Source organism: Capricornis sumatraensis, chromosome 2 (genome assembly GCF_032405125.1).
Source record: "Capricornis sumatraensis isolate serow.1 chromosome 2, serow.2, whole genome shotgun sequence".
Taxonomy (NCBI): domain Eukaryota; kingdom Metazoa; phylum Chordata; class Mammalia; order Artiodactyla; family Bovidae; genus Capricornis; species Capricornis sumatraensis.
The window spans coordinates 109,456,956-109,471,546 of NC_091070.1; the positions used below are offsets into that span (position 1 = coordinate 109,456,956).

Here is a 14,591-nt window from a genome sequence, read left to right on the forward strand (position 1 = left end):
GGCTACTCTATTTCTTCTAAGGGATTCCTGCCCACAGTAGTAGATAAAATGGTCATCTGAGTTGAATTCACCCATTCCAGTCCATCTTAGTTCAGTGATTCCTAGAATGTCAACATTCACTCTTGCCATCTCCTGTTTGACCACTTCCAATTTGCCTTGATTCATGGACCTAACATTCCAGGGTCCTATGCAATATTGCTCTTTACAGCATCGGACCTTGCTTCTATCACCAGTCACATCCACAATTGGATGTGAGTCAAGTGGGCCTTAGAAAGCATCACTATGAACAAAGCTAGTGGAGGTGATGGAATTCCAGTTGAGCTATTTCAAATCCTGAAAGATGATACTGTGAAGGTGCTACACTCAATATGCCAGCAAATTTGGGAAGCTAGACTGGAAGAGGTCAGTTTTCATTCCAATCTCAAAGAAAGGCAATGCCAAAGAATGCTCGAACTACCACACAATTACACTCATCTCACAAGCTAGTAAAGTAATGCTCCAAATTCTCCAAGCCAGCCTTCAGCAATACATGAACCGTGAACTTCCATATGTTCAAGCTGGTTTTAGAAAAGGCAGAGGAACCAGAGATCAAATTGCCAACATCCGCTGGATCATCAAAAAAGCAAGAGAGTTCCAGAAAAACATCTATTTCTGCTTTATTGACTATGCCAAAGCCTTTGACTGTGTGGACCACAATAAACGGTGGAAAATCCTGAGAGAAATGGGAACACCAGACTATCTGACCTGTCTCTTGAGAAACCTGTATGCTGGTCAGGAAGCAACAGTTAGAACTGGACGTGGAACAACAGTCCGGGTCCAAATAGGAAAAGGAATACGCCAAGGCTGTATATTGTCACCCTGCTTATTTAACTTATATGCAGTGTACATCATGAGAAACACTGGGCTGGAAGAAGCACAAGCTGGAATCAAGATTGCAGGGAGAAATATCAATAACCTCAGATATGTAGATGACATCACCCTTAAGGCAGAAAGTGAAGAGGAACTAAAAAGCCTCTTGATGAAAGTGAAAGAGGAGAGTGAAAACGTTGGCTTAAAGCTCAACATTCAGAAAACGAAGATCATGGCATCTGGTCACATCACTTCATGGGAAATAGGTGGGGAAACAATGGAAACAGTGACAGACTTTATTTTTGGGGACTCCAAAATCACTGCAGATGGTAATTGCAGCCATGAAATTAAAAGACGCTTACTCTTTGGAAAGAAAGTTATGACCAACCTAGATAGCATATTGAAAAGCAGAGACATTACTATGCCAACAAAGGTCCGTCTAGTCAAGGCTATGGTTTTTCCAGTGGTCATGTATGGATGTGAGAGTTGGACGATGAAGAAAGCTGAGAGCCGAAGAATTGATGCTTTTGAACTATGGTGTTGGAGAAGACTCTTGAGAGTCCCTTGGACTGCAAGGAGATCCAACCAGTCCATCCTAAAGGAGATCAGTCCTGGGTGTTCATTGGAAGGACTGATGTTGAAGCTGAAACTCCAATACTTTGGCCACCTCATGTGAAGAGTTGACCCGTTGGAAAAGACCCTGATGCTGGGAGGGATTGGGGGCAGGAGGAGAAATGGACAACAGAGGATGAGATGGGTGGATGGCATCACTGACTCAATGGACATGGGTTTGGGTGAACTCCGGGAGTTGGTGATGGACAGGGAGGCCTAGTGTGCTGCAATTCATGGGGTCCCAAAGAGTCAGACACAACTGAGCGATTGAATTAAACTGAAACCAGGGTTCAGGTAGAAGCATCATTTGTCTAGTGACAGCTGTATAAAATAGAGCCAACAGTTATTAAAAATCAACTAATTTGGAGATGAATAGAAAGATTTAACATAGTATTTGCCCTGACATTACCCAGAGAGCAGTTTTATAAGGTACAAAAACACTTTTATTTACATACATAAAGAATAATTGAGAATTTTTTAAATACATACTCTTATAAATGTTTTAAATCTTCAGAATATTCCTAGCTAAACACATTCCTAGCTCTGTGTTTCAACATAAATGAATCCCATAAAACTAATATTTAATGGAAAAAATGCTAGTTGCAAAAGAATACATGCCACCTGATGCCAGTTATGTAAATTTTAAATTCCTGTATATCAATACTCTGCTTAAGAATGAAACAGAAGAAGACTCCAATGTTCCTCTATTTTTCTTCTTCCCAGTAAGGAGTCTTATTTTGGATTTTATATTTATTATTCCTTTGGTTTTTATAAGCTTCACTACTTGTGTGTGTGCATGTGTGCTGAGTCATTTCTGTCATTTCTTTGCAACCTTTATGCAATTATTTGTGACCTTATGGACCGTAGCCTACCCTGCTCCTCTGTCCATGGGATTCTCCAGGCAAGAATTCTGGCGTACCTGGGTTGCCATGCCCTCCTCCAGGGTCATTATTTGTGTGTATATTATCAAATATCTGAAGAGCAATTAAATTAGATAGAAAATAAAGAGGATTCAAGCCTTGGAAGAAGGAACAACAATGTGTAATATCTTCATTCTGAGAGCACTCACCAGTCAGACAGAGTTAGGCATATGAACATGCTGAAAACCAGCCTTAAACCTCATGCATCAAGGTACAGTTTAGAGCTGCCAGACGGGCTGGAAACTGAAGGAATAAATTTCAGAAAGCAGGGAGCATCATCAATGGAAAACAATTTGCAAATGAATCACATTTCATATCTTTGGTTCACCCTAGTACCTGCTACGGAGAAGGCAATGGCAACCCACTCCAGTACTCTTGCCTGGAAAATCCCATGGATGGAGGAGCCTAGAAGGCTGCAGTCCATGGGGTCGCCAAGGGTTGGACACGACTGAGCGACTTCACTTTCACTTTTCACTTTCATGCATTGGAGAAGGAAATGGCAGCCCACTCCAGTGTTCTTGCCTGGAGAATCCCAGGGACGGGGGAGCCTGGTGGGCTGCCATCTATGGGGTCGCACAGAGTTGGACACGACTGAAGCGACTTAGCAGCAGCAGCAGCAGCAGCAGCAGCAGTACCTGCTATGTACTGATTCGAGGGAGGCCAGGGGAAAAATAACAGCTGAAAGTCTAAAAGAATACTGAGCAGAGATTTTAAGAGCTGTCCTACTAGAGGAGGAAAAGACACTGGAAATGACATAAATATTCAAAAATAGGAGACTTGCTAAAGACATTATGATGTAGCCATATAGTATAACAATGAGGTCATTAAACTAATGTTTTAGACTAGTACTTAAATCAATTTAGAAATATTCACGTTTAAGTAAACATTCAAGTAGCTTTAAAAATGTGTGCAGTATGATTCTAACCTTGCAATTAAAAATGCCAAAGAGATAAAACATACAGCAAAATAGTAATAGAGATCTTCTGGATGATGGAAATATGCGTCCCTTTTATTTCTTTGTGAGTGGCTTATTTTCTGCATTTTCTGTAAGGACTCTATATTACCCTTATATTCAGGAAAAATATTATCCTTTGGGGAAAAATGAGCACATACTATCTACCAGGTGCTTACACAAGGCACTACTTCAAAGGACTCTAGCCTTGCAAAGTGTCTAAAAACTGTATTTTAGTTCCTCTCCCTTATAAAGAAACTGCAGCCCAGAAAAGTTAAACGACTTGCAAACACGCCAACCATTTTTAGTGATAAGTAAGCAAACAATAGGCCTTCTGACTGTCAAACCAGTGACTCATTTCTTTGTAAACCAGTTTAGACATAAGATCTTGGTTTATTCTTCATCATCCCTTGTAGAGAAGAGGTTTGTTTCATAAATTGCATTTTTTCCTGTAGTATGGCAGTGCAGAGAGTGTGGGCTTGAGAACGTAGGTCGGCCCCTACTGAAAAGCAATATGAAGGAAGGGAGCAAATGAGAGCTTAGTGAATCGCCGAGGCAGGAGAAAATAAGAAGGAAAAAAGGTGGAAATCTGGAGTACAAGGTTTAAGGCAGAGCCTGAATGCTGGGATGGGATTCAAGTATGCCGCAGGAAAACAACAGGGATGGCCCACTTAGCTGCAGAGCAGGTGGAAACTTGATTGCAGGATTCATGATTCGATGCATTTAACGCAGAACCGGGGGTCAAAATAACCGCAGCAACTACCGCTCTTGACCAGGATCCAAGAAATTTGCATGCAAGAGAAGTACTCTTGGAAAGTGCCTTAAGTTGTTTGCTGCTGCTGCTGCTGCTGCTGCTAAGTCGCTTCAGTCGTGTCCGACTCTTTGTGACCTCATGGACTGCAGCCTGCAAGGCTCCTCCGTCCATGGGATTTTCCAGGCAAGAGTACTGGAGTGGGGTGCCATTGCCTTCTCCGAAAGTTGTTCAGTCTTTGTTTTGGCAGTGGGAGGACAAAATAAAACCAGTCCTTTCGCCTCCCCGTCGGGGAATCGAACCCCGGTCTCCCGCGTGACAGGCGGGGATACTCACCACTATACTAACGAGGAAAATGACAACCACTTACGTAAAATTGTTCGTTAGGAAGATACTTCTAAACTGCCATAGTCATTCCTTGAAAAATGGCTGTCATTTTACTGTATCTAGTCTGTCACGTTGCAATTGAAACATAATAGGAGCTCCACGTGTAATTTAAACTTTCTAATAGCCACCTTAAAAAGTAAGAAACAGGTGATATTTTTAATAATGTGATTTAACCTAAAATTCCGAAATAAGAACTAGATTTTTTTAACATAATTTTCAAGCTGGTAAGCATTTTTACATTTACAGATACCACATTTCAACTCAGACGTTAAATTTTCATTGGAAAAAAAGACTAATATTTAGATTTCATGACATTCACAACTGAAATTCAAGTGGATTCATAACGTACCAAGTCGTTCGTAAAGTACTTTAACGTTCTGCAATAGGTAAATGGAGTATCTGTTTAACTTTTTACATCAATTTACTTCAATTAATTAATGTATTAATTACAATTAACTAGACTTTGACATGCAGTTGCTCAGACACATTCGCCAGTTTCAAGTGCCCAACAGCTTGTAGCTATCGTACCAGCCTCGAAGGTATAAAACCATGGCCCCTTTCTGAAGCTCAGTTTCAGACAGGACATCCGGAAGATCCCAAAGATTTCTCAAGAGCTGAAAGTTTGAAATGGAAGGCAGGAGGGAAGGTAAGAGAGAAAAGAAACGCTTCAGATTCGAATCCCTCCAAAATGTAGCTGGGCAGAGAATGAGGTCGAGGGAGAAAGTGAGGTATGGCTGCAGTTCTAGTTTCAGTTCTGAGTTTCGCTCAGGCTTTAAACTGCAAAAAACGTCGCACGCTCTGCTTCTCTCTTCATTTAGTTAGCGTGAAAGAAGGAAAAGAAAACCACCTGCGTTGGCCGGGAATCGAACCCGGGTCAACTGCTTGGAAGGCAGCTATGCTCACCACTATACCACCAACGCTTGCTTAGTAAGCTCCTCGAATTACATGTATAAGAGGAATAGAGGCTATGACTCCGCAAATGTTTTTCAGTACTGTTTTGTGTCTGAAACCCCAAAATACACAGAGCCTTTTCTAGGCAAGGATGGACCCCGTCCTTACTCTTCTTAGTCGGTCCCGCCAACGAAGGACGAGGGCCTGAAACCCAGAGATCTCCAGGGGCCCGGAGCTGGAAGGACGGAACAGCGGGAAGCCAGGAGGGAAAGCCAATGCCTCGCTCGGCAGAGCATTTTCTTACCCATGCCCCCGCCTTCTGTCATCCGAACTCCCTGCTCCGCCCCTTGGCGCCGCCCCAGGACTAGATCCACAGGGTGTTGCATTCGGTAAGGGCGATTTGAAGCGAAGGGAGCAAGGGCGAGCAGCCAACAAACGAGTCCGCTCTGGTGTGGCTATGTCTCCCAAGAGAAGGAGCGAGAGGAACGTTCGAAGGGGCACTGGAGAAATGGATCTTTGCAGTTTAGGATGGTGATGACGTAGGAAATAAGAGTCAGAAACAGTTTTATTTTCCCTATTTTGCGAAGAAGTCCAGGGAGGAATTGTAGCTTTATTTAAAATGAGAAACTAACATCATGCTACAGCACTTTTTGACAGTCTTAGAAGGAAATAAGAAAGCAGGTCTTCCGTGTGTCAGGATGGCCGAGCGGTCTAAGGCGCTGCGTTCAGGTCGCAGTCTCCCCTGGAGGCGTGGGTTCGAATCCCACTTCTGACAACATTAAACTGTTTTTTTCGGGCTTTTCTTATTTATTTCCAATCAACAAGTAGGATTGAATTCGTGGAGAAACGACTATTGATTAATCAACCCTTTATTTTTTAATCAAAGCTTTTTTTAATCAACACTTGTTAATGCTCCCTATCTACATATGAAGTGTGCTTCGCTTTGAATATAAAACTGAATCTATTTAGATCTATGTATGTGTTGTGTGTTAGTCGCTCAGTCGTGTCTGCCTCTTTGTGATCCCATAGACTGTAGTCCACCAGGCTCCTGTGTCCATGAAATTTTCCAGGCGAGAATACTGGAATGGGTTGCCAATTCCTTCTCCAATTTAGATCTATCCCTAGTTACAATTTTTTTTTTCTTTCCTTTAGACTCCAGTTCCTCAGTGCTTATTCACCTCATGGAGAAAAGCCCTCAGTCCAGATCTTAATTTGCAATTAACCCGAGTCTTTTTGTGCTCAAGACTGTAGCGTCAAGCTTTGGTGAGACTGATTCCCCACCATCTTGCCAAACTGCTCCCACCACCAGTTTTTATTCAGTAGGCTTGCTGTACCACCAAAAAAACAGGGAAAGAAATCAACATACTAAACCCAGGGAAAAGTAATAGAGAGGGAAAATAAACTCATGGCGTTATTTCAAGAACTTTTTCTTCAAGACCTAAAAAAGCCACTTTCTCATTTGAGAGGAACTGGTTATAGAAAAATGTTGTCCTTTGCAGAAGAGAGAACTGTCCATCCGAAGAGGCTGAATGTGTGAGGTTCATAAGCATGAAGATGGAAGGATCTTTAGGTTGGTTAGTGAAAGTTCACATTCTTTGTTATTTACTAGACTATAACCTTGCGAAATGTATTTGACTTTTCTTAGCCTTAGTTTGCTTGTTGTAAAATGGAGACAGAATTGTTGTGAGGATTGAGTGAGATGACCTAGGAGCTTATTAGAAACAAAAATCTCAAGCTGTACCTCTGATTTACTGAATCCACATTTTATAAGATTCTCAAATGATTCTCACCCATATTAAAGTTTGAAAGCACTGGTCTATCTGATTTAGATCTTTAACGTGGAATATCCTTTCCCTTTCGAACTTTTACTCTGTCTCATTTGAGCACTTACAGTATACCAGTGGCTGCTCAAAACAGAGGGTAAAAAGTTAAATTAGATACTGTATCTAAACTAAAGAAAATAAGAGTGTATCCATAAGAGAGACACGGAAAAAATAACAAAGCTGAACCTTAACCAAATGATCAAGATTAAGATCACCAGAGTTTAGTCACATTGGTATCACATACCTCCTGATATAATGCAATAAGATGGGCACTTCACCCTGTGATATACTGCCCCCAAACCCCCACTCTAATCATGAGAAGTCTGACAAACCCAAATTGGGGGACAATCTGCTTCCCTGGTAGCTCAGCTGGTAAAGAATCCACCTGCAACCCAGGAGACCTGGGTTGGATCTCTGGGTTGGGAAGATCCGCTGGAGAAGGGAAAAGCTACCCACTCCAGTATTCTGGCCTGGAGAATTTCACGGACTGTATAGTCCATGGGGTTGCAAAGAGCCGGACACGACTGAGCAACTTTCACTTTCCTTCTGCCAAATACCTAACCAGTACTCATCAAAATGTGAAAAAATTTTTTGACACTGCTTTATTTATTTCTTTGTTTATTCATTCATTCATTTTTGGCCATACTGAGACTGCACTGCTGCATGGGGGCTTTCTGTAGTTGCAGAGAGTGGCAGACTATTCTCTAGTTGGGCTTCTCACTGCAGAGCAGAGGATCTATGTGCTCCAGCTTCAACAGCTGCAGCACAGGGACTCATTAGTTGTTTGTGGCTCAAGGGCCCTAGAGCGTGCAGGCGTCAGTAATTGTGGCATGTGGGCTCAGTAGTTGCGGAGCTTGGGCTTAATTGCTCCAAGGCTCCATGTAAGACCTTTACATTTAGAGAAGGTGGATGAAGGATATACAGCGACTTTCTATAGTATCTTTACAACTCTCTGTCCATCTAAAACTATTGCAAAATAAAAAGGTCTTAACCACCACAACAACAAAAAAACAGTGGTTACCTGTTAGGAATAGTAGCAGTTGGGAGTGGGGCAAGGAACTGCTATTATTCTTGTTCTGCCCTCACCACCACCACGAGGCTTGTGGGATCTTAACTCCCCCTACCACGGACAGAAACCCAGCCAAGGCAGTGGAAGTATAGAGTCCTAACCACTGGACCACCAGGGAGTTCCCAAAACTGCTGATTTTTCACTGGAAGGGTTGTAGGAAGTTTTGACTTTTTAATAATGGAATGTATTTTGTTTCAATATTTTGGGAAACAAATTAATATTTTAATCACAATAGTTGTGATTACAGGACTCAAACTAAGACTATATATACACAATACAAAGACACTTAAATACCATGCTGTCCTCCAACCCAGGGATCAAACTGCATCTCCTGCACTGCAGGGGGATTCTTTAACTCTGAGCCACCAGGGAAGCACATTAACAGGAAACAATCCCCAAAGTATCTAAAGCATCAGCAATAGTCATTCAGAAGTAGATGAAGTGGTTCCGTTCAGTTCAGTCGCTCAGTCGTGTCCGGCTCTTTGCGACCCCATGAATCTCAGCACGCCAGGCCTCCCTGTCTATCACTAGCTCCCAGAGTTCACCCAAACTCATGTCCATCGAGTAGGTGATGCCATCCAGCTGTCTCATCCTCTGTCGTCCCCTTCTCCTCCTGCCCCCAATCCCTCCCAGCATCAGGGGCTTTTCCAATGAGTCAACTCTTTGCATGGCCAAAGTATTGGAGTTTCAGCTTTAGCATCACTCCTTTCAATGAACACCCAGGACTGATCTCCTTTAGGATGGACTGGTTGCATCTCCTTGCAGTCCACGGGACTCTCAAGAGTCTTCTCCAACACCATAGTTCAAAAGCATCAATTCTTTGGCATTCAGCTTTCTTCACACTCCAACTCTCACATCCATACATGACCACAGGAAAAACCACAGCCTTGACTAGACAGACCTTTGTTGGCAAAGTAATGTCTCTGCTTTTGAATATGCTATCTAGGTTGGTCATAACTTTCCTTCCAAGGAGTAAGCATCTTTTAATTTCATGGCTGCAATCACCATCTGCAGTGATTTTGGGGCCCAAAAAAATAAAGTCTGACACTGTTTCCACTGTTTCCCCATCTATTTCCCATGAAGTGATGGGACTGGATGCCATGATCTTCGTTTTCTGAATGTTGAGCTTTAAGTCAACTTTTTCACTCTCCTCCTTCACTTTCATCAAGAGGCTTTTTAGTTCCTCTTCACTTTCTGCCTTAAGGGTGGTGTCATCTGGATATCTGAGGTTATTGATATTTCTCCCGGCAATCTTGATTCCAGCTTGTGCTTCTTCCAGCACAGCATTTCTCATGATGTACTCTGCATATAAGTTAAATAAGCAAGGTGACAATATACAGCCTTGACGTACTCCTTTTCCTATTTGGAACCAGTCTGTTGTTTCATGTCCAGTTCTAACTGTTGCTTCCTGACCTGCATACAGGTTTCTCAAGAGGCAGGTCAGGTGGTCTGGTATTCTCATCTCTTTCAGAATTTTCCATAGTTTACTGTGATCCACACAGTCGAAGGCTTTGGCATAGTCAATAAAGCAGAAATAGATGTTTTTCTGGAACTCTCTTGCTTTTTCCATGATCCAGCAGATGTTGGCAGTTTAATCTCTGGTTCCTCTGCCTTTTCTAAAACCAGCTTGAACGTCTGGAAATTCACAGTTCACATATTGCTGAAGGCTGGCTTGGAGAATTTTGAGCATTACTTTACTAGCGTGTGAGATGAGTGCAATTGTGCGGTAGTTTGAGCACTCTTTGGGATTGCCTTTCTTTGGCAATGAAGTGGTTAGTTTTGTTTAAATCTCTCTGTAGAAAAATAGATACCATCCAAATGAGATCGGAAGTGTTTTCACAACTAAGCATGATGAAATTCTCCTTCTTATAACCTGTGTCTGCTTAGAGAGAGAGATTGTTGAAATGTGAGGAAACTCCAAACCTTGTAGCTGCCATCATTCTGCTTGAGAAGTTACAAACAGGTTGCGGTGGTCAATGTTGGAAGCTGGAAAGACATTCAGGGAAGGGGGAGTATAATACAGAATATGTGTGTGATATCATCTCTTTTTTGCAAGTTCTTTCAGTGTGAAGCCAAGTCACAAAAGACTTGGGCCAGGTGCAGGAAAAAGCAGTTAAAAATGAGAGCTGACAACCAGACTACAAGTGGGTGGTTACTGCAGTCTCCTCTCAACCTGCAGGAGATAACCCTCAGCTAAATATAATGTAGCATTCTGCTAACCAATGCCACTTTCATTTCTGAGATAAAAAAGAGTCTTTGGGCTGATTGGGAACTAACTTACACAAACTTACCCTTCTCTTATGTCATTTAACTGGTAGTAAAGTTGAGCCTGTGGATATTCCCCAGGTTCAGTCACTTGCTATAAAAAGCACATACTCACTTAATGAATAATGCAAAGATACAATAAAATATACTTTTTCTCTCAGGGCTCAGCATCCAACTGTGTTCTAAAGGAATAATATGTACAATTTCACAACATCTGAGGAAAAATCTTTTTTCTTTTTTTTAATGGTCTGTTTGTGAGGTAAGAGTGCACAGAATGCAGAAGTAGGCAGGACATAGTTCTTAATTCCAACTCTCCCCACTACCCACGTTCCCTGACTTAATAGATATGGATACTGAGTAAATTGTTTAACCTCTTTTAACCTCTGGATCCTCACTTTCAAAAGAGATAATACACTGTTATGCTGCTGTGATGATTAAATTCGATTGTACACAGTCAACAATCAATTAGTAATGATTAGTAATAGTGAATATTTGTTGCTCAATACTAGATGCCTAGCCTAACATTCTTCTTCACTTCTCACATACTTAATTGTACCCTCATAGCAAATCTGAGATACTATTTGATCATCATCCCCATTAAATAGAAGGGAAACTGAAGCTCAGAGTTTTCCTTGCAGAGCAGATAAAGTAACACCCGTCCGGTTCCAGCACAGCCGTTTTACTACACAGTTGCCACTGTCGTCATCATCGCTGTCATCCTGGGGCCCATCAGCACAAAGCACGTGGGACCATGCAATTTCTTTCACACAGATGAGATCAATAATAACTTTAATTACACCACTAGACTTACTCTCTTAATCTAACAAATACTATTCCCCAGAATCCAGGACTTGGGGTCTGTTCGCTAAAAGAACAATAAGGTCACATTATGAGAGGCAAATAATTAGCATATAAACTTTTTGTCCGTGTTATCAGGACACACAGACTGGCAAACTAAACTAAGCTTCCAATACAGAATTTTTACCTTAGGGTCCTGCCAAAATTGTTTCTCTTCATTCTCTGCTTTTCCAACTCCACCTCCCTCCCTCTTTCAACACAATATCACAATTCTCTCTCCTCACACTTCTATACGATTTCAGTGTGCCTTCCTCAAACTCTTCCTCTTGCTTTTCCCTTATAGAAATTATGCACATAGCCTCATGAATTTTCTTCCCATCCCTCCTTCAAAACCCACCCCAACATTTCTGCTTCTGAAAGCCCTGCCCCTTCGTCTACTTAATTGGATAGAAAGAAAACTAAGAAATTCTAAGTTTATTTAGCTGTATTATTTCATATAACAAATCCATGCATGCAAGTAACAAAATACATTAAATGTAGGTAAAAGCAATATTTAAGTGCCATACAAATGTTCATAATGATTACTTCTGCTTGTCTGATGTAGGAGAAGATTTTTTATAAGTCAAATGACAAATACCTCAGTAATAAAATATACTGACAAAAAAAAAAGTCTCTGTTGAGGGTAAGATTCTCCTCCACTCCCACCCCTGAAGGTAGGCAGGATCACAGTAGAAAGTCTAGAAAGTCCACAAACCCAGCCCTTACAGTCTTAGCTGACCCGTCCAGAGGGGCCATTTAATCGACCTCCTCAATGACAGGGCCAGTACTAGGGGCTCCATGTCGGGCTTGAGCTCCACAACTGTTGCCCACAGGGACACCAGGCCCCCCATAGAGCCTGGAGAAGATGGGGCAACAGATCTGCTCCAGCTCCCTCTTTTGATGCTCATATTCCTCTTTCTCTGCTAACTGGTTGTGCTCCAGCCAAGCAAGGACTTCCTGACACTTGTCTTGTACTTTGCACCTGTCCTCTTCAGGAATCTTATCTCTAAGCCTCTCCTCTTGCAAGGAGCTCTTCACATGGAAGACATAGGCCTCCAGAGAGTTTTTGGCAGCCACCCTGTCTCTCTGGGCCTCATCCTCAGCCTTGTACTGCTCAGCCTCACGAACCATCCTCTCCACCTCCTCCTTGCTCAGCCGGCCCTTGTCATTGGTGATGGTGATCTTGTTAGCTTTGCCTGTGCTCCTGTCAGTGGCTGTCACACTCAGGATGCCATTGGCGTCAATGTCGAAGGTCACCTCGATCTGGGGGACTCCACGTGGGGCAGGAGGGATGCCACTGAGCTCAAAGCGCCCTAGCAGGTTGTTGTCCCTGGTCATGGCCCTCTCACCCTCATACACCTGAATCAGGACCCCAGGCTGGTTGTCTGAATAGGTGGTGAAAGTCTGGGTCTGCTTGGTTGGGATAGTGGCATTCCTCTGGATCAGTGTAGTCATCACCCCACCAGCTGTCTCCAGCCCCAGGGACAGGGGAGCCACATCCAGCAGCAAGAGATCTTGCACCTTCTCACACGTGTCCCCCATCAACACTGCTGCCTGCACGGCAGCCCCATAAGCCACAGCTTCATCCGGGTTGATGCTTTTGTTCAGCTCCCTGCCATTGAAAAAGTCCTGCAGGAGCTTCTGTACCTTGGGGATTCGGGTAGAGCCACCCACCAGGACAACGTCATGGATCTGGGCCTTGCCCAGCTTGGCATCCCTCAAGGCCTTCTCCACCGGCTCCAGGGTACTGCGGAAGAGGTCCGAGCACAGTTCTTCAAAGCGGGCTCGAGTGATAGAAGTGTAGAAGTCCACACCCTCAAACAGGGAATCGATCTCCAGAGTGGCCTGGGTACTGGACGACAGGGTGCGCTTGGCGCGCTCACAGGCTGTGCGGAGCCTGCGCAGGGCCCGCTTGTTCCTGCTCAAATCCTTCCCGTGCTTCCGCCGGAACTCCTCCATGAAGTGGTTCACCAGCCGGTTGTCAAAGTCCTCTCCACCCAGGTGAGTGTCTCCAGCCGTGGCCTTCACCTCAAAGACACCAGCGTCGATGGTGAGGACCGACACGTCGAAGGTGCCCCCACCCAGGTCGAAAATGAGCACGTTGCGCTCTCCCGCGCCCAGCCGGTCCAGGCCGTAGGCGATGGCAGCTGCCGTGGGCTCGTTGATGATCCTCAGGACGTTGAGCCCCGCAATGGCACCCGCGTCCTTAGTGGCCTGACGCTGCGAGTCGTTGAAGTAGGCGGGCACCGTGATTACAGCGTGCTTCACGGGCTGGCCCAGGTAAGCCTCCGCCGTCTCCTTCATCTTGCTCAGCACCATGGACGAGATCTCCTCGGGGTAGAACGCCTTGTCCTCCCCGCGGTAGGACACGCGCACCTTGGGCTTGCCGCCCTCGCTCACCACCTGGAAGGGCCAGTGCTTCATGTCCGACTGCACAGTGGGGTCTGCGAACCTGCGCCCGATCAGTCGCTTGACGTCGAACACGGTGTTGTGCGGATTCAGGGCCGCCTGGCTCTTGGCCGCGTCGCCCACCAGCCGTTCGGTGTCTGAGAAGGCCACGTAGCTGGGGGTGGTGCGGTTGCCCTGGTCGTTGGCAAGGATCTCCACCCGGCCGTGCTGGAACACGCCCACGCACGAGTACGTGGTGCCCAGGTCGATGCCTATGGCCAGCTCCCTCGCGGCGGACATGGTTGTGGTATCTCCCAATCCCGGCGACGAGTGCGATACAGAGTCGGATGCACGAACCTGCGGGAGTTGGTGCTGCTCAGCCGTGGAGGTGCGCTCCGCGGCGCCACTCTCCTGCCTGCTCAGCTCGGATCTGCTCGGCTCCGGCTCCACGAGCTTTTTATCCAGTTGCGGGAGACCCGCCTCCTCCCCCTGCCGCCGCCGCCGCGAAACTTCCAGTGCCTTCGCGGCGAGCCCAGAGCCACCCAGCCCGCCCGCTCCGGCTGACTCAGCCCAGGAGGCGCTGCGCTGACTCTGGGAGAAGGTTCGAGCGGATCCGGCCGTGCAGGGAGCGGCGGCCCCACCAGCGTCTGACTCAGAGTTTCAGAGAAAGTTCCAGCTTCTCCCGGCTTGTTCTAAGGGCGAGCGGTTGGGGCAGAAGAGTGGTAAGGTGAAAACTTGTTCTCCCTCTGGTTGGTTGAAGAGGGCGGTTTTGAGTCCAGCGGCTCGAGAAAAACCGAAAGCATTAGAGCCATGGCTTCAAGGACAGAGGTTTAAAGTTTTATTTTAG

The 14,591-nt window shown here is 44.8% G+C and overlaps 1 protein-coding gene and 3 non-coding genes across 4 annotated transcripts; 1 reads left to right on the top strand and 3 right to left on the bottom strand.

Annotated features, from left to right (window-relative positions):
• Positions 1–4,365: 4,365 nt before the first annotated feature.
• Positions 4,366–4,437, bottom strand: TRNAD-GUC (transfer RNA aspartic acid (anticodon GUC)). The gene has a single exon. It is a non-coding gene; the product is annotated as a tRNA-Asp (tRNA).
• An 882-nt stretch (positions 4,438–5,319) lies between these two features.
• On the bottom strand, positions 5,320–5,391 carry TRNAG-UCC (transfer RNA glycine (anticodon UCC)). Its single transcript has one exon. It is a non-coding gene; the product is annotated as a tRNA-Gly (tRNA).
• Positions 5,392–6,054: 663 nt separating this feature from the next.
• On the top strand, positions 6,055–6,137 carry TRNAL-CAG (transfer RNA leucine (anticodon CAG)). Its single transcript has one exon. It is a non-coding gene; the product is annotated as a tRNA-Leu (tRNA).
• Positions 6,138–11,928: 5,791 nt separating this feature from the next.
• HSPA6 (heat shock protein family A (Hsp70) member 6) lies at positions 11,929–14,235 on the bottom strand. Its single transcript, XM_068965262.1, has one exon. It carries the CDS (start codon positions 14,042–14,044, stop codon positions 12,113–12,115), a length of 1,932 nt encoding a protein of 643 aa, XP_068821363.1. The 5' UTR covers positions 14,045–14,235; the 3' UTR covers positions 11,929–12,112.
• Between the last annotated feature and the right edge of the window lie 356 nt (positions 14,236–14,591).

Coding starts and splice junctions, on each gene's coding strand:
- HSPA6 (XM_068965262.1), bottom strand. CDS start 14,044: ATGTCCGCCGCGAGGGAGCTGGCCATAGGCATCGACCTGGGCACCACG.